The 20749-nt window shown below is 42.9% G+C and overlaps 1 protein-coding gene across 1 annotated transcript in view; it reads right to left on the bottom strand.

Annotated features, from left to right (window-relative positions):
- Nucleotides 1–1580: 1580 nt before the first annotated feature.
- LOC138265368 (dehydrogenase/reductase SDR family member 4-like) overlaps nucleotides 1581–20749 on the bottom strand; it is a 146174-nt gene continuing 127005 nt past the window's right edge. Inside the window, exons 8-9 of the mRNA XM_069213013.1 lie at nucleotides 12389–12447; nucleotides 1581–4333 (exon numbers count right to left, since the gene is read on the bottom strand). Coding sequence (XP_069069114.1) covers nucleotides 4219–4333; nucleotides 12389–12447 — 174 coding nt within the window. The 3' untranslated portion in view covers nucleotides 1581–4218. The remainder of the gene's footprint in view (nucleotides 4334–12388; nucleotides 12448–20749) is intronic.

The following is a 20749-nucleotide window of genomic DNA, read 5'->3' as shown; positions in this document are numbered from 1 at the left end:
CAATCAGCGGTCGTGAAGTGTGCAGAGTCTTAAAACCAGCAAAAACAGTATCCAAAAAGTGAATGGAGGCAGGCAAAAAGTTAGGTGTGACCACCCTAAGGCTGTCAGGTCTAACAATATTTAATTCATAGTATCACAATTTCAGAATTGAAACATTTCCAATTTTAATTATTTTAGGGAAATCATTATTATTACTCATTTATCCTAAACAGATAACAACTATTGACAAAGCCAATAGGAATGAGAAGTTTTACGTGTATGTCAGTTGTATTATATTTCTGGATGCAATAACATCTCAGAGAGAAATCAAAATACAGGTCGGGTGGAACACTAAGGGAATCACAGAAATGTATTTTACATGTCCCTTTTAGAGACCCCCCACTTTTCCATCCCACTTAAAGACCTGTCTACACATATTTCTGTATGACTAATTGCAGCCGGCATCTGTGGGTGCTTCCTGATGCCTGGTCAGAACATTTTCTTCCAAAGTTGATACTGTATGCAGTGCAAGACACTGGGCAACCACACACTTGGCCTGAAGTTGTAATGCTGTAAGTTTGCTCTTTAAAATAAATGTTGAACTTATTATTGCAGTAATATATGGGGCAGTTTTTAATGTCTTTAATATTTCAAGGCTATATATTTGCACTACTTAATAAACCTTGCTTTCTCACTACATTTGTTTGCTTTCAACTGTACCATTTGTCCATCTGTTTTCAATTTTTTCTTGGGAGGAGGACCCACCCTGCACCCTACATTTATCCATTAGGTTTGCCCGCTTCACTCGCTACATAAAAGTCATACACAGCTTTTACACCTCACCACTTTCAAATGTCACCAGCCACCACTGCTGATGTGTGCAGTAGGTCGATTAGTCAACCAAGCTACATATCAAGTATTGGCACCATAGCAGACATTCAGTCTTATGACCTACTGTAAGCTCTTCTCAATTTAATTTAAAAAAAAGGAGACAGCCATTAACTTGGATTGATGTGAATGGCTTCAAGATTGTTTACTTTTCACAAAGCCGCACTCCCACTTTTCATAAAGCCGTGCTCCCTGTAACCACCATTCAACCCTGCACTACAGCCTTCATTCTAAAACCAATATCCATCAAAGGATGCAGGTCATTTTTATGAGATAAATTACACTAAGTGCAATAAATCATACAACATTTAAAACTGTAGAGTGCCAGCCAACAAAATTTAAATTTGCGTAAATAAAGAGGACAGGCTGAAATATGGTCTGACCCCCACAACCTCTAAATACCTAGCCCAACGCATATTGCAAAAACATGAAATAGAAAGAGACGCATTCTACGTTTGCCAATGACAAACCCATTGGGCTTGCCAATGCTTGTTTACATTTTGAAATTAATTAAAATTGGATATGCGAGTGCTGCTATTCACGTTACTGCAGCTTTTTTCCTATCACATGGACAGTGCAGGGGTCCCCAGGCATAGCCCCATCGTGCATTTCACTGCTTGAATTTCGGGCAGTGAGATGCGTGACGGGTGCTACTGCACCCGCTGCACATCAGCATTGCCGCCGGTTCTATTACGAGCCGGCAGCAATGTTGATGTGACTTTTACCGCCGAGGTTGTAATGAGGGCCATAGTGTTTCATTTTGTTTGTAAATGCAATGTAGCTAGTTATATTTTATATTGCTAGATGGTGTGGCATGATTTGAACAGAAAATGTTGTCACAATAGTAAGCTACATATCAATTATCTAGGACCAAGACTCAGTCAACCATGTGACTATTACAGCATTATTGTCAGAGTCGAAGGGAACGGGTCTTTAACAACTGGTACAGCCCAAGGAAGAAGGGCTCTAATGCTATTAGAACATTCCACCACCTCCATTGTCTTCGGTTGAGGGTCAACATTCCAAAGTTGTAATAATTATCACACTGTATGACATAGTAAGAAAGGAAGAGTCCAAACATGAAATAAGTGCACAGTCATGCAGAAATCAAACAATCAACATTTGAAAGATGAAAATCTTTCTTATTTAATAAAATCTCTTTCAGAGGAATACTGGCATCTAAAACATTGCAATAAATTGGAACTAAATCACTTTATCATATAAAAAGCATGTTTTAGATCACCCACTGGAACTGCATTGCTGCCTTTCTGAGTGTACTGCACTTATAAAAGATGGCAGTGGAAGACAGCATTCAGTGAGGTCTTTAGAATTTAGCTTTCTGCAATAAGCAATTTTCATAAGCACTGAGGGCATGATTCACAAACTGCACTTTATATTACTACAAAATGCAATTCACACTTGTAAGAGTCTGCACTTCCATTACCTATGTTTGCGGAGTTCTAGGTTTTGCAGGTGTGAAGAAGATAGGAAGTGCGGTGCGTAAAGTTGTACTTGACATTTGTGAGTACCTAAAAGTAATAAACATACACAAAAGTATAAGGGCTGAATTTAAGAAAAGTGACGCTGCATCAAATGCAGCTCCACTGCTCTTGTGCCCCCTGCACCCCCTTAGGCCACCATGTGTGTGCCGTATTTATGATATGGCACACCATGGTGTTATTAGGAACCATAACGTCAAAAAAATTTGCGCTATTGTGGTGCTTTGCTCCACTAGCGTAAAAAATGTTGACACTAGGGGCCAGATGTATCAAAATGCTAATTTGCGACTTGCAAATTGCGAGTCCCTGCGACTCGCAATTTGCAACTCGCAAATTGGTATGCAGTACGGTGTCTCAGACACCGTCTGCGAGTCGCTATGGGGTCGCAATGACCCACCTCATTAATATTAATGAGGTGGGTCGCAAATTGCGGCCCCATAGCAACTATAGGCACTCGCAAACATGGAGGCCTGCTGTCGTCAGCAGACCTCCATGTTCGTGACTGCTTTATCAATAAAGCAGTTTTTTTTTTTTAAGTGTAGCCCGTTTTCCTTAAAGGAAAACGAGCTGCACTTAAAAAAAATCCGAAACCTTTAGTTTCGGTATTTTTTCAGGCCAGGTAGTGGTCCCTTGGACCACTAACTGCCCGGAAAAAATTGTTTTGGGTCCATTCGTAAAGGGGGAGGGGTCCCATGGGGGCCCCTTCCAATTTGCGAGTGGGTTACCATCCACTTGAAGTGGATGGTAACTGCGATACCATTTGCGACCGCATATGCGGTCGCAAATGGTATTGCATGCCACTCCGAATCGCAAATAGGAAGGGAACACCCCTTCCTATTTGCGATTCCGAAATGCATATTGCGAGTCGGTCCCGACTCGCAATATGCATTTCTGCATCGGGAAAAGCGATTAGCGAGTCGCAAACGGCAATTTTTGCCGTTTGCGACTCGCTAATCGTTTCCTGCATCTGGCCCCTAGGTGAGCAATGTGCAAGAAGGCCCATTGATTACATTGGGCGTGTCCTTTTAATGCCTGCTGCAAGCAGGCATTAAAAATGATGCCAGAAATAGTGCAATGAAATCTTGTAGATTTCATTGTGACATTTTTGCGGGCCTCCTTGTGTCAGAACGCCCCTTTAAATACATTATGCATGGTGCATGCATAATGTGGCACAAAGGGTTACAAAGTAGCACAATGCATGCATTGCAGCACTTTGTAAATATAGTGCGGGGGAAAAGGCCGCCTTTGCGCTGCGTTGGCATTAAAAAAATGACACAAAGGCGGCTCTAAAGTGACGCAAGGGGCTCTTAAATGTGCCCCTAAGTGTACTTTTGTGAATCAGGCACTTAGTTCATGTGTCAGAACTGAATCTGTCACACATTTACGTTTTAAGGCAAAAGGACAAACTATGTTTAGCAATATATTATGTGTAAAATAATAGCCGCAATATAAAATAATGACCTATGCATTATGCCTGTATTTGCACATTGAATGTGCTGATATAATAGCATGCTGCTATAATTATTAATGTATACTCTCCTAGAAGATATGGAGAGCGCAGCCCACAGCAACATATTTGTACACAGAAGTCATTTTACAAGTTTGTAACACCAGAAATAACATTGAGCATCTGATATTTTTGTATATAAATTCAGGCAAAATAGGAAGCACCACAAATGCTTTTTTTTTTTGTTTTACCTTAAAACATGCTAACAATAGTTATGAAGATAGTGTACACGTGTATTTCAACAGTGGTGTGCGAAAGGGGTGGTTTTGTGAATGAAATTTGTGTTAACCTGTGTGGATTTAGGTCTAATAAATTTAAGGCTAAAAGATGAATATTGTCTTCGTTTTAGAGTCTTGTCCTGTATCCTCCACCAACCACGATGGTCTCTCCAGTGAGGTAAGAGGCGTCCGGCGAGAAGAGAAAAGACACAATCCCAGCGTGTTCCTCCGGCTCTGAAACCCTAAGGACACAAGGAACAGGAAGTTTAATACAAATTAAAGAAATATAAGGTTCAAAACTAAATAAGTTATTTTTTAGCGTTTGCATCTGTCATCTAGTTTACCCTATTCTCAAATTGATGAGAACTAATTTAAGCACCCTCTATCAGAGAGGAAGCCAACTTGGAGTGATATTTCTTTTGATTTAAGATAAGTCTTTCGAAGAAGGTCATCATTCCTGCGCGCGGATGCAGGGCAGTCATCTTTGAATATTTATTCTTAAAACAAAAGAAAAAGCATTCCAAGATGGCCACTGCTCAATGGTGCACACATGTGGTGTCAATCCAAGAATGGTTTTGGCTGTCATGCAAACACACATGATGGGGTCATCTTGGATTATATTTAAATCAATTTAAAGGTGGCATGCCACCGATATTGATGAGGATGGTGGTGTCCGTGATGGGGAGAAGAGGGCACTGAGTATATGATAAAAATATAGAAACAGGTAAGATGAAGTTTGATCTTTATTACATCTAACTCCGAAGAACTCCTCATCCGTGAGTAAAACTTTCAGACACCGACGGTACATAAATGAAGAACAAAATTGCAGCAGTGTGCTAAAAATTTGTACACAAATATGGGCTAAAAGAAGGAAATAAGAGTAGGGAGAAAAGGATTTAGGGAGGTCAAAAATCCCTTCTCACTGCAATGCAAGCTTCTGACATTAGCAGTAGAAGGATACAACACTTCCAGTCTAAAAAAGGTGCGCCGGAAATGTTCCTTTGGCTTCACAAACACAATATGCAGCAAAGCCATTGGCCTAGTAGCAGGGAAAAGGCACAGACAGGAAAGTCATCTAACCATGAGCAATAGGTGGACAAAAAAAACATACAAGGTACACTGGTACAGTAGGTCTGTGTGCCATCAGACAGCTAAATATGTCTGAAAGGTGACCTAGAAAGAAATGGTAGTCCTCAGCTGCAAAATTTGAGAAGAAATTACAAAAAAGTTGAATTTTTGAGCTGTGACAAAATTGGGGAAACTTGAACAGAGGGAGGATCATCATTACAAAGCTTTGTGACAAGAAAAAGTCAAAATGTGCATTGGGCCACGAATAACAACCAGAAGGATGAGTGGAAGGAGCAAGGGGTTGCCTTATGGGCGATTAACGAGGGAATGTAATGGGTGATTAATTAGGAAACGTAATAGTGAGATCAAGAAAGTGTAGGGTCTTAAATACAAAAGCAGCAACAATGTAATATTGTGCTGTTTAAGAAAGTTGAAAAGTAATTTACAGTGCACCATGGTGCACGGATGGCTGCGTTGCATGCAGGATTGCTTTTGTGCAGGAAGGGGCACCTTTCTGCACTAAAACAATCTCAAGAGGCATATTCCTCTAGCTGTGTGTGTTGCAGAATGCAGCACACATAGAAAGAGGAAATAACAAGGAGAAATAAATAAATTTCTTCTCATTGCACATCTCATGGGGGAAGCGTATGTCTTTGGAGCATTTCTTGGTTTACCAGGTTTAGTAAATCTGGAAATGCATAAAAAACCATGGAAGGTGCATGGGCACACCCACACAATGCCCATAGAATGCCTCTCTGGTGCAAAGTAATGCACCTCAGCGATTTGCCCTCTGTTGCCTTAGTCCATATTTTTGGAGCCACTCAAAGCCACGCAAAGTTGCTGTGCATTGCTTCAAAAATATGACTTAGAGGTTTGCATCACACATTTACAATGATGCGCTGTGCAAGCATGACACAAACCTCTCGTAAATATGCCCCTAAATGCATTGGTGCTTCGATTAGTGGAAGTCTTTGGAAAGAGAACAGAACACTGGGGGGCATATTTACAAGAAAGTGGCACACCAGCATTGATGCACCAATTTTCCTACGCCCCCTGCACCCCCCTAACAGCACCATGGGTGCACCATATTTACAATACGCCGCACCATGGTGCATAATTCCACTATAGAGTCAAACATTTTGGTGCTATTGTGGTGCTTTGCTGCACCAGAGCCAAAAATGTTGACACTAGTCCAGCAAAGTACAGGGAGGCCCATAGAAGATTATCAGTGCGTCATTTTAGCGCCTGACCTGGGGCGGTGTTAAAAATTACACCAAAAAAAGTGCAGTGAGATCTAGTAAATTTCACTGCACCATTTGTTGGGCCTCCCTGCTTGGGAATGCCCACCATTGCAGGCATTATGCCAGGTGCAGACTTAATGTGGCGCAAAGTTTACAAAGTGGCGCAATGCAAATTGCCTCCATAATGCTACCTTAGCGTAAAAGAAAATGATGCTAGTGTGGGTCGAGGAGGCACAAGGGGATTGTAAATATGTCCCTTAATTTCAGTGTGGTAGTGCTTCAACATACAAAAGTGTTCTGAACAAGGTTAGGGATGCTTAGTGCAGGTGCATGTGTCCTGAGGGGAGTGGGTGCCTAAGATACAGGAGAATGCAGAAATAAGATTATCACAGGCAACACATCCTAAACATAGAGGCCATCCTTAACCTCAGGCACTTACTACATGGGGCAAGTTGTAGGGTTCCTATTCATAAAGTGGCCCCTGGAAATCCGAAAACCTTTTAAAGAATGGATTGTTCGCAATTTCTAAATAATAATGCAGTAAGAAGTCTCTTTTAGGACCCCAGATCTCGGCTGAAAAAGGAGAAATAGAGGCAGCCGACAAACAGTGTCAGCATTATTATCTGGAAAAAAAAACGCAAGCAACTTTCTGATCTGTCCCAGAGAGGTAGAGAGGAGGGATGCTTGAGAGAAAGAGTGGGCAAGAGGGTTTCATAGAGAAAAAAATGAGGAAGTGAGCAGGAAAGTTAATGAGTGATCTCATGGAACAAGCAAGAAAGAGTTTGAGTCTGGTGTCTTGTAAGGTGAATGTGGAGAGTGGAAAGAGAGAGAAAGGGGGGGAGAGACAAACTGAAGAAAGAGAAGTATGCATAGAGAGGTAGGCAGAAAAAGCAAGAGTTTCAGAAAGAGAAAGGGTGGCAGAGAAGAGGAGACTGAAACAGGAATAAGGATGTGGAGAGAGAGCAAATTAGACAAATAGTCCAATAGTCCGCCTTGCAACCTGGAATGCCACATTGAACTACTAAAATAAAGGTAACAGCGACTGACTTGCCCAGGATCACACAATTGGATCAAATGGGGAAACTGCGATTCAAAGACGGTCTCCTCATGCTGAATCACTAACTTAGGGTCAGATTTAAGAGCCCCTTGTGCCATCTAATGACACAGCGTCATTTTTTTACACTAATGTGGTGTTAGATGTCCAAAAACGCTGCGCCAAATTTACCTAGTGGTGCTTTGCATGCACATTTACGTTAGCACTGGTTGGCAGTGGTAAAGTGATCTGAATCCTAAGGCCAACAATAAGGTATCAGCAAAACATGAGGCAAGCATGTTGGGGGAAGACTACCATAAGGCTGTCACGTCTGCCAGTATACCACTCTATAAGAGACTTATAAATAAAGTAAATATGCCTATTAGGTGTAAGCCAATTTATCATGTTGAAAGGAGACAACACAAACACATTAGCACTGGTTAGCAGTGGTAAAGTGCTCAAGGCCACCAAAGCCAAATTCAGCAAAAATAAGAGGGAGGAAGGCAAAATGTTTGGGGAAGTCCACTCTAAGGATGACAGGTCCTAAACTGCCTATATGGTAAAAGAGGTTCCACGAATGCATTTTAAGTGAGCAAAAGTCTTCTAGTGTGACAGTATCGAAAGGAGTTTTTTTTTTCTGCAATTATAATTATAGTGATAGTGATAGACAGGATTCCATGAAATCTACCAGATTTGTTACTTTGTTGGTGTCTCTTCCACTGGCAAGTTCCTGGGGCCAGATGGATAGATTCTGTTAGCTCTTCCATTCTTCATAGGATAGTTTCGTGCTTTGGGAAGGTGGTTCTTCACTATGCATTGGAGACAACTATCTAGGTCTGAGGTGGTTTTTATTTCACATTTTTCTGTTTTAGGATGATTTGAGTAGGTTCCATTGGCGTAGTTGTAACAGATTAGGTTGTCAGGTCTGATGTGGTCCAGTAGTGGACTGATGTATGTGTTGAAAAGGAATTATAAGGGGACTAAGTACATCACAATCAGTACGGAAAGAAGGTGATGTAATCATGTAAAGTAAGATAATGCTAATTCTGTGGCGGTAGAATCAGGAGATCCAGTTTTGGATGGTTCCTTAAACACGAATGGCCTCATTTACAAACCCTTTGGGCCACTGCTGTGCGTTGCGTGGTACACTGCTCCATATTTACAAACTGACACATTGGGCCCAATGCGTCAGTTTGTAAAGCCTTGTGTCTCATTATATCTGTGTCAGGTATAATGTATGCAGGGTAGGCGTTCCCACTGGAAAAGCCACGCAGAACTGGCGGTGTGAAATGTACATTTCACTGCGTCACTTTGCGAATTCACTGTATCAAAATTTTACTGCCTGCCAGAGCGGGCTTAAGATTGATGTAGGGGTTTTACCTATGGGAGACTGCTAGTATTGCTGGAGTTGTGTCAGTTTAACAATGCTACTCCAGCAATGCATGAGTTTAGCACCAACAGATGCATCAGAATTTCTGACACATCTGTGAAAACGTGCACCTTGGAGCTCACTATTGTAAATACCGAGCATCCATGGCGTCCTTAGGGGATGTGCGGGAAGCGCAAAAAATCTGCCGCATTGATGCCGATGTGTCAGATTCTTGTAAACAAGGCCCCAAGATTTCCTTACTTTCTGTAGGGGGGTGGATTAGGGGTGGAATGTGTCAAAGACAGTGACTAGGTCTAGTAATTCAGCTGACAAATGTTTTCTACAATACATCATACGGCTATCTTAAAAAACGAAATACCTTTTGGGGGCAAACACCTCCACATACACTCTATCAAAGGATTGGCTGTGCCTATTGCTCTTGTTCAAACAGTGACACGGAATAGGAGGACTACATTTTGAAGGGGCCTTTAAATTTTTCACTATGATTGGTGCACCATTGATAACTGAACAATGCTAGTAAACCCGTGGTAGCTTCATGCTTCGTTAAAGTCTAGGGGGGTGATTCTGACCGCCGGGGCCAGGGTCGGCGGGAGCACCGCCAACAGGCTGGCGGTGCCCCGCAGGGCATTCTGACCGCGGCGGTTTGGCTGCGGTCAGAAGAGGAAAACCGGCGGTCTCCCGCCGGTTTTCCGCTGCCCTTCTGAATCCTCCATGGCGGCGCAGCTTGCTGCGCCGCCATGGGGATTCAGACACCCCATACCGCCATCCTGTTCCTGGCAGTTCGCCCGCCAGGAACAGGATGGCGGTATGGGGTGTCGTGGGGCCCCTGGGGGACCCTGCAGTGCCCATGCCAATGGCATGGGCACTGCAGGGGCCCCCGTAAGAGGGCCCCACAAAGAATTTCAGTGTCTGCTTTGCAGACACTGAAATTCGCGACGGGTGCAACTGCACCCGTCGCACCTTCCCACTCCGCCGGCTCCATTCGGAGCCGGCTTCCTCGAGGGAAGGGTGTTTCCTACTGGGCTGGCGGGCGGCCTTTTGGTGGTTGCCCGCCAGCCCAGTGGGAAACCCAGAATAACCGCAGCGGTCTTCTGACCGCGGTGCGGTATTCTGGAGGGGGGAACTCTGGCGGGCGGCCTCTGCCGCCCGCCAGAGTTAGAATCACCCCCTAGGTTTGCATAACAGTTTCTTTACTTTGCTCCCTCATATTGGGTGTATGTCAAAACTGGTGCATGTCAATATGCAGTGGCATGCATAGCAACCCCAGGAGAGGGTGCAGTTTGGTAGTAAAATTGCGCCGCCATGGGGATTCAGACACCCCATACCGCCATCCTGTTCCTGGCGGTTCGCCCGCCAGGAACAGGATGGCGGTATGGGGTGTCGTGGGGCCCCCTGGGGGCCCCTGCAGTGCCCATGCCAATGGCATGGGCACTGCAGGGGTCCCCGTAAGAGGGCCCCACAAAGAATCGCGACGGGTGCAACTGCACCCGTCGCACCTTCCCACTCCGCCGGCTCCATTCGGTGCCGGCTTCCTCGTGGGAAGGGTGTTTCCCACTGGGCTGGCGGGCTTCCTTTTGGCGGTCGCCCGCCAGCCCAGTGGGAAACCCAGAATAACCGCAGCGGTCTTCTGACCGCGGTGCGGTATTCTGGAGGGGGGAACTCTGGCCTCTGCTGCCCGCCAGAGTTAGAATCACCCCCTAGGTTTTCATAACAGTTTCTTTACTTTGCTCCCTCATATTGGGTGTATGTCAAAACTGGTGCATGTCAATATGCAGTGGCATGCATAGCAACCCCAGGAGAGGGTGCAGTTTGGTAGTAAAATTGCAATTGTATCATATTTGACCGCTGTCTGATAAAACTGGGACCAAAGAGGATTAAACGGCCATTATGTGTACTTGTCATTGTTCATTAGTGAATGGAGCTTTTTGGCACACTTCCACTTTTATATGTCACTTGTCCATCTATGGACAAAAAGTGAAAAGATCTGTTCCCCATACCTGCTTATAAGGTATTGCAAACAGAAGTATACTTTTTTTAAATTATAGTTTTGGTGATCAGGTTTTGTAAGGTGGAAAACTGCATCTACATAAATATTTATCACTTTCACAAAACCTGGCATTTTTTAAATAAAATTTTCCACAAAGAACAGTTTATGAAGAGGAATGTAGCAGCAAAGTCAGCTTCCAATAAAGTAAGTTGTGGCAGGTCTTTTTTGTTTTCTGTCAAACTTTTTTTGCACAGGAAAATAGTCATAACTTTCCTTACCCCTAGGTCACTCACCAGGCGTTCTGACTTGAGTATCCTAGGGAGGACTCTCAGGGTTCACACAAAGCACAGATTGAAATGAGAACTACTTTCTCCCAAATGACCATTTTTCACCTCTACGGTGCAGTTGAACGTAGGATCTGTATACGTGTATGGTACTTCTATTGAAGGAACATAGCTAAAAGCAATGTAGTGCTGTAGATGGTGAAAGACAAGCATAAAAGCAACAATTAAGAGGAGAGGAGTTGGGTTGTGGAAGGTTAATGTATTGTAATGTTGTGTTCTTTAAAGAGGGAACTATTCAACTTTTTTCTAAATTGCATAAGCAGGTATGTTTTTCCAGATCCTGGTTTTCGGCACGACATCCCAAAGCATAATGTAAATGGGAAAGAACAGTCCCAAAATGACTGGAGTTGTAAGGGAAGCTTTCTCCATGTCAACATATTTTACATGTGCAGAAGTGATAGTTAGGAAGAGCTGAACGCACAACTCACAGGAAGTGGAAAAACCGAGGAGAAATAAACATATTTCCCCTTGTTACGCCTCTCCTGGGGAGTACCTTGGAATGCGCCACACGCAACACCCATGGAAATGCGATTTGCACTGCATTACATTACTCAAGATTTATTAAGCCATGCAGAGCCACATAAGGTGGCCTTGCCTGACTTCATAAATCTTACTTTAGGTTTGCTTAGCTCATGAACCACATAGAATGGTGCAAGAGTGACACAAACCAGGGCATAATTTAATTCTGGAAATCTATGAAAGTTATACTACTACCAAGAAATACTGGAATTTCTCTGTGAACTCCAAGACAAGGTGGATATTTACTGCAAAAAATGGTGCACACCCACACCAGAGTTAATGATCAACTTTTTGAAGTATCAAGCCCAAAGAAAGGAAAGAGCGTTTTGACAGAGCAATATTGATATGCACGATGGGGTTGGTTTTATTATGCTAAAATGGACATATTAGTGTGGTTAAAGTGTCAACAAAAGAACAATAAAACCTAGCTACTGTTTATACAATGAAAATATATATTATGGTAAAGTGCTCAGACACAGTTGGAAAATGACTACTGACCATGCAAAAGGCACACACCTGGCTATTGAGTTTGCCTTCACACTGAACCATATTGCAGTGAAATGTATGTTACAAGGAAACTCAGGTGTCCAGGAAGCATTGACATTTAGTTTGATTGACTAAACTGGAGAGTCAAACTTCAAATTCAGATATACTACAGGTGACTTGAAGCATGACTGTGATGGGACAAATGTTAAGAAAAAGCACACTCATTTACCTTCGGTATCCATAAATTTTCATAGCGTCTTTCACAATTTCTTCATAATTCGGGTGATCCTTAAAAAAGGGTAGGAGAATAATTTTCAAGGTTTATTTATAGGGTTTCACTGTCATCTGTAATTTTCCCACATTACATAATTTACAATTCACAGCCTCACATTTCAGAACAGTACATTGCATGACTAATATTATATTTCTTCATTCATATACTGACCCAGGCTTAGCTAACAAATGAATTCCAGAAACCATAGTATTTGATTAAGAGTTGGGTGATCATAGAAAATCCTCTACTTATGTATTGGAGAAAAAAGCAGAATATGAAACCCTGGTAAAATGAATAACATCCATTATTATATTTCTTATTCTTTCTAAATTTTGCCAAAGATACGTTGAAAATTTAGAGTTTAGTTCAAAAGGTTCAAGGGTTGAGTTGAATGCACCAAGGTGTAAAGTACTTGAAGAAAGCTGGGCCAAGTATTTGAAAGAACGACACACCAATAGAAGCAGAGATAATGTACCTTTTGTATCTGGAGACACAGAGGTAATGCAGGGTGGTAGGAAATATGTGACTCCCTGCAGATTCAAGACCTTTCTGTTGCCAAAATGTGCATTGTTAGCCAGACTTTCAGGTTTGTACGGGTTTCTGGTAAAGAAAACCTGGCAAGTCATGCCACCTTGAACTCCCCAAATTCCACAGCAACTAATATTGCAGAAAAAGATTGGTTTCTAGGTGGACAAATTGTATTTGTCCTACTGCTTTTGGAGCCTTTTCCTGTTTCAGGCATTTGTCCAACCAATACAAGTGAGGTACCATTTTTATGGGGAGACTTGGAGCAATGCTGGGTCGGAGGAACCTTGTGTCTCCCCACAGATTTCAGAACTTTCCTTCACAGTAAAGTCACAAAAATGTGATTTGCTGTAGGTGCTTTTTGAGCTTTGCAAGGGTTTCTGTATAAAAACAACACATAACTCATGGGTGGTTATGGACCATTGAGATTGAGTCATTTCCATAGCCATGATTAATATAGAGTCACCAGCTCAATGAAAGGACCTCATGACACACATGCAGCCTAATGGCTGGGTACGCTGGGAGTTAATAAATAAACAATAATTAGATCGCTTGTGGTCCAATCCCAAACATCAAGCACCATGTCTGTGTAACCTATGGGGCACTCCGCCTTCCCCCTGATGTTACACACACCACACTGGTGACGAGGTGTCATTGTGCCTCTGAGTGCGTGCCACAGCTTTCTATGGTATAAAAGATCCTGAGCCCCCTGTAAGTCCATGGACGCTGTGGCTGACCACATCCCGTATCACATGACTACCCATTCAGGGGACTGGTGAACACCCCTCTGGGCGATGGAAGCTGCCTGCACCACAGCACCATCTGACTCTTGAAAGTGGTCAGAGTGCCTGTTCTCTGGCTGACAGGGAAGGGGCATTTTCCAAGCCACAGGGCTACCTAGTGAGGTCTCTCTGCCACAACTCATGGCACCGTAAGCTCTAAAGAGTACAGAGTCACAGCAGCACACATTTTTTTACTGCACTAGGGGCAGAGAGGCGTAATTACGTCAAAGCTCATTCTTATCAGCTGTTGCTCTTCTGAGCCCCCCGATCCATGGGTTTCTTCTCAGCACATCTCCTCACTTAGCAAGGGAGTCACTGCATCTACACCACAGGATAGCAAACAATGCCTAAGTCACTCCTGGCAGAGCCAGTGCCCTGGTACCAGGAGCCAGGCCTGTGGAAACCACAAATGTACATCAATACCAGCTCAATATCAGCACTGCTGCCATTCAGTAAACATGCTGACCCGGCAACTGCTTCCCCAATTGGAAAGCACGGGTGGGGCACTGGAACAGTTACTTCAGGACCACCAAGGAGACCAGCAACACTGTCTAGAGATCACTGTTGCTCCATTTTGCATGGGAAGAAATTTATAAGCTATTTGACCACCTCACAGGGACTGGCAACAATGGTGAGTGTAATGCTGCATTCAGGGTGGTCACTGCACACTTCAAACCCTAATCAAACCCAGACATCGAGTGCTTCAAACATTGACAAGCACATCAGTGGGAGGTGCAGCCGATCAATGCTTTTTAAATATGCATACACAAATTGGGAAATTTATGAACCAGAGATTGGACAGACCTATCTTTTTATTCGGGGCGACTCTGCAGTTAGATAATAAAAAAGAATCCTAAACCTACACAAAAGTGTTAGTTTAACTTTGTGAATCAGGCCTGTTGTGCACAGATGCATTTGACCTTCTAGAAAATCATTGGCAATTGAATGAATGAATTATATAAATTGTATAGCACACCAGTTACTCAACTACGGTGTCCTGGTGCTGCAGCAAGAGTAAGGTGAGGCGAGGAGGGAGAGGATTACTGGTTAAAAAGATAGGGCATGACACCACAGTTAAACAGATGTTGTAGAAGAATGTCAATGGCAAAAGTATTGAAAGCAATAGACAAATATAAAAAAATGATGGCAGCATTGTGTCTTTTATCCAGTGAAATTTTTAACGACTCAGAGATTTCGAGCAATGATTTTTCTGTGCTGCATTGCATTCAGAAGCCAGATTAGGATGGTTGCAGCAAAAGATTGGATTCTAAAAATTCTGAGAGTTGTTTATTTACTACCAATTCCAGAATTTTAGTGGCTGCTAGAAGGATGGAGATGGGTCTGAAGTTGGATAAGATCTTAATGTAAGTGGTGGGTATTTACAGAAGCAGGATAACACAATTTTTTTCCAAATCAAGGGGGACGAGCCTTTCAGGAGGAGGCGTTAAACACCTTTACATAGACAGGGCATACAGTGTCAGTTATTTGTCTCACAATTTGGAGATGGCAGAGGTCTAATGATGAGCCAGACGTACAGGATGGAAAAATAATTTTCAGTTCATCTTTGCTTGATGCAGAGAACAGCAGCAATTGGTTGGATGGGTAGGACCATGTGACATAGGGGAAGGGGCAAAGGTGGGGGTAAGCAAAGGAGCACCAAGATTAGTTTGTATTTTGATGATTTTGGTTTCAGAGAAGTTGCCTAACTCCTGGCCTACCTTTGAGGTAGGAATGACCGGAGGCTCACATGCTATGGCATCCATATAGCGAGATACAATATTAAAAAAATCTTTAGACCTTTTTTTCGGCCTCAGCAATTTTAGAGGTGTAGAAACTAGAGCAATCTTTTTTTTATATTTCTAAGAGCCTGTTTATAGGTCATTTTTTGTGCATCTAGATATTTTCTCCTCCACAACCTCTCAAGGCTCTTGCAGTTTTTACTTTCTGTCACTAATTTAGAGGAGAACCAGGATGCTTTAGGAGTAGATCTCTGCTTCTTAGAGGTCATGGCTTGTTTAAGGGCAATGCAGTCAGCAGCATTTGAGAGCCATTGGTTAACTAAGGACACATCCCTGTTGGCGTCTCCTGATATCGTAAGGGTTAAGGAACTTAGGGTTTCCTCCTGAAGATCAGACCTATTAAGTTTGTTCCATGGACTTGTTAGAGAGATTACATGGTTGGGGTGAGTGTCTCCCGTAACTCTGGGGAGGTCCTAGGTAAACTTAAATACCAAGTGGTCAGACCATGTTATTTCAACCCAGTGATTCTAGCCAATCGATGTATTAGACAATCTTGAATCAATGGTGTGCCCTGCCTTATGTGTGGGGTCTGACAATTCAACATTATTTTTAGTAAGAAGCTGATTGCTAGTTCAGGTCGTAACACATTCACACATGCTGTAACACATTCACACATGCTGTGTCCTGAACTAACAACCAGATTCTGATTAAATCATTTTTAAAATGTTTATGTTTTTCAAACATATCTGTATTGATTTTATTTATGTATCAATTAAATTGAGAATACAATACAGTAGACAGTGTATGTGTTATTGTTATGAAACTATTATACGTTTAGAAGGAATCATCTTTTTAATGGGTACTTAACTCAAAAAGCTTAAAATTTTGACAGAAAGTAATGGTAAGAGGTCGTATGGGTTAGCGGATCCCCTACATAGGTGTGGCAGACCCCGGGGGGCCACGGACCACAAGATAAGAACCACTGCCCTAAAGCTTTGCCCTTGCCTTTCACATAAAGAATATCCAAGCCTACTGCAACAGATAACAGGGTTTTTGTTATACCCACACAGGTAGCTTTATAAGCGCACACCTGTAGCAATTTCTAGTGAAATGGCAGTTGATGTTCTAGGTAGTTACACACAACATAGAGTTGTCTTCGTCTCCCAGTTGGAGTTTTGGTATGCAATTTCTAGAGTTGAAGTCTAGGTTTGTCAGGGTGTATACAAACCTTTTTTGTATCACCAACTCAGTTAAACCCAAGATGGATTATGGTAACATCACAGGGATCATTGAAAATGCAAGCTGAACCTTAGTGACATGGCCATGTTCACCATCTGCACCTTGCCCTAAAGTGACAGTTGTGAACTAGACCATCAGAACAAGTCATTAGCTGTCTTTTGCATCAGTGGATGTAAGTAGTCCAACTTAATGTGTCTTAGACCGCTTCTAAGCATGATTCACAGCTATTTAATGTGTTTTGGGACCCATTTAGTGGGAAACATTCCAAAGATGGCCTATGAGTGAATTTTGTAAATGGCAGGCCCTCACACTTGGATCTGGATATGTGGTACTGATCGAATACTGAAAATTCAGATATCAGAGAAAAAAATCTCAGGGTTTGAGGATTGGGATTGAGATAAAATAAGGAAGATGCCATCAGCAGATAAAAATAGCTTCTGTGCCCACCAGGTATATTTATACTCACATAACTTCTTTTGGGGTTTCAGAGAGAATTTGCAATTTGATCAGCAAGTGCTTATTCAGTTGAAAAATCTTTGTTTTCTTATAGCTGAGCATCCAATTCTGGCTTCACGATTCAAAGTTTATCTCACATTTATGTTGTTTAATTGTTCAAAAGATTGTAACAGCTGACACGTGTTTCTCAATTTAATTGCTTCTCGGGGATCACTCTTTCGTTTGGTCTACTTCATGGATTGTGGAGGGATTTGGATTAGCATGTTTCTTTGTGCCAAATTTACCATCAGATTTTTATGATTCTTATCATAGACTTCATCAGCTCTAACATTTCAATATCAAGTTTCCTAATACTGTGGGGCTGTCACCTTTATAGTTATCATGTACTTCCCCAATGAAATTGAGCAGTGAGAGGCCTTTCCCCAATGTGCTTTCAACAAAGTAATTCAGTTTCCAAAGCAATTATCCAGCCTACAGCACTTTGTTTTATCTGTTCCCCATGAAATGGCATGTTAATCAATGCAGCAAAAGGGTCCTGATAATACCACATACAGTTAATGTTAATTAGGGCTTGTCGATTGCAAGATAACTTATGTATCTAAATTGAATTAGCATTGGAGTTAACCAGTGACCTGAGAGTAGAGCACCAGCCAATTGTCTTTTGTCCTGTTTCTACACACAACTGCCTGCAATGATGGATTATAGCTGGAAGGGTCTTTAAAGCCATGAGAACAATAAACAAGGGAGGGTTCATCCCTCTCTGGCCCCACACCTTATTTTAAGTGGGACTGGGACACAAATAAAAGCATCCTTGGCTCCGTATACATGGCTATTTAACTATTCTCATAACGTTTTGATCTAGCCCTGCTCTTTTGAAAGCCCTAAATAGGCACCTACACTCAACACAATCAAAAAACATTTTTAGCTTTTAAAGAATGAGGTAATTTGTAATCATGTTCAATTCTGATGTGCCACATTTTTTCTGCACAAAATCTATCTTTGAGCCTATTTCCCCCTTGTATGTGTGATGTGAGTGCAAAGAGGAAATAACAAGGAGACACAAAAATATTTCTCTAGCTTCAGACAGGCGCACCATTTTGATGCAAACCCATGTTGACAAGTCTTTGTAGATATGGATTTGGGTCAAAATCCTTGGGTGAATGCTCTGGAAGGCCAATGCACCACCCACGGAATGCATAACTGAAGCAAAGTTACTCAAGTCAGTGCAATGCACTGTGTTTCATTACTTTTTTTATTTTACAAAGCACCATAAATAACCATTTGCATTGTTTTGTAAATACCACAAAGGATTTTGCTTTGGGGCTGTGCGAAAAAAAGTGACGCAAACCTGGTGCAAAATCTTTGAAAACCTAGTCCTCTGTCTTTGCAAATACCACAGCAGCTTTTTGCGTTGGATCACTGTGTGCCAGCATTCAATGGGAAGGGGTTACCCAATTGGGTATGTCAGATGGTCGGACGCTACAGTGTTCATGTGCGTCTGACAGCTCCCGGCAATCTGCGCACATGGCACTTGAAATTCCTCTGGTGTGGGCACCAGAGGGATTTCTTTTAGAAAGAAACAGCCTCTGGAGATAGGGCAGAGGTTCCCCATCACCAAAGGCTGTTTGTTTTGTTTTAGTGAAATGACGATCAACGCTCACAGAGGGCTGATGCCATTTGTCTGAAACTAAAAGTGAAACTAGCTAATCAGCTCTTTTCACTTTTTATTGCACAGGTGCTCAGGGGGCTATCCCAGCTCCCCGATCACTGAGGCCAAGGGAGAGGTATCATTGGAAGGGGAGAATTTTCCCTTCACAATGGTACCCCTCTCTGGTGGGTCCATGCTTGGGGATTGCTGCAGGAAGGTGACCCTCAAGCAGAGTTCCACCCACTAGGCACCAAGGAGGGAGGAGTTGCCCCTTGGGCAATATTTTTTACTCCCCCTCGTTTTCTTGAGCATATTCAGACTTTCTGACCCCACTGGGGTGCAGATGGAGCAGTAGTCCCGGATCTGCTCCCTGGGGGGGGGCAGAAAGCCCACTAAAGACCAGGGATTCATTTTTATATATATCTAGGGGTGGGGGCTGCCCTAAATGAGCATTGTAATGCCATGACCACTCCCAAAAAGGTGCACAGTCTTTTTTCTCCCCCGGGGCAGGGAGCCCAATAGGCACAATGTTTTTTTTAAAATTAATCTACGGGTGGGGCTTCCCAGAATGGGCATTGCAATACCCCCACTGTTCCCCCTAAAAAGTCATCACAGTTTTTTGCCCCTCTGGGAGAAAAGATTGAGGCAATAGCCCAATCTGCCCACTGGTTGGGGGGGGGGCGGAAAGCCCACTAGGCACCAGTTTTTTTTTTTTTTTGGTAGTGTAAGGGTAGGAGCTGCCCAGAATGGGCAGGCAATGCCTCCACCCATCCCCCGGGGGTGGCAGAATGCTCACTAGACACTAAGGAACCAAATCGAGGGGTGGGGGCCTGCCACCACCATGGGCATGGTTATGTCCCGGTTATGTCCCCTACCCCAACCGAAAGGGGCAACAGTTTTTCTGCCCCTGTTGCAGACTAAAGTAACTAATGGCAAGCAAGAGGACATTTGACTCTTTGGGGTTTTGATTTTACAAACGGGCCAAAAGAGCTTAGCTAACTCCCAATATTGTCCCACTTGCAATGGTGAGCGGCAGTACTTTTTGGACTTGCATACGCTGCCACCTGGAAAAACCTACAAGATGCTTCTGAAAACTAAACATCTGGTGGAGTCCAGGGTGTAGTGCTTCACATGCACCACACACCATTTTGTTACCCACAATGCCCTGCAAACCTCCAACTTTGCCTGAAATCACAAATTTTCACTACATTTCTGGGAAATTTCCGTAATCCACAGAAATCCACAAAATTCCTACCACCCAGCATTGGCCCATTTGTACTGATAAAAACTCTGCCCCACTTGTGTGGGTGTCCAAAGCTGAGTCAGCCTAAAAACGTATGAAAAAAACAGTTATCTTTTGGATCCGCTTTGGTTCCCCCTCATTTTCTATAAGTTTTTGGCCTTTCCTGTCAAAGGCACTTTGCCCACCTACACAAGTGAAGTATCATCAGGAGCCCGAGGGAAATGCTGATTGGTAGGACATTTGTGGCCCCTCAGATTCCAGAACTTTCCATCACAGCAATGTGAGGAAAATATGTTTTTTAGACACACTTTGAGGTTTGCATGGGATTCTGGGTAACAGAACCTGATGAGAGCCACACAAGTCACCCCATCCTGGATTCCCCTGTGTGTCTAGTTTTGACAAACATACAGGTTTGCTAGGTCTCCGTAGGTGCCAAGTGAGGTAGGGCCTAAAAACCACAGTTACCCACGTTTCAAAAAACGGGTCAGTTTGGTGAAGAAAAATTTGATGTATCGATTTGCGTTTTGAGCTGTTTCCTGTTACGGGCAGTAGACCCACCCACACAATTGAGGAAATGTTTTATTAGAAGATGTAGGAGAATTCTGGTGGATGGAAGCTTGTGGCTCTGTGCAGAGTCTAGAACTTTCATATCACAGCAATGTGAGGAGAAGGTGTTTTTTTAGT

This window comes from Pleurodeles waltl, chromosome 11, assembly GCF_031143425.1.
Source record: "Pleurodeles waltl isolate 20211129_DDA chromosome 11, aPleWal1.hap1.20221129, whole genome shotgun sequence".
Lineage (NCBI taxonomy): Eukaryota > Metazoa > Chordata > Amphibia > Caudata > Salamandridae > Pleurodeles > Pleurodeles waltl.
The sequence above is the reverse complement of the archived record's forward strand: the minus strand, read 5'-3'. Positions and strand labels throughout refer to the sequence as shown.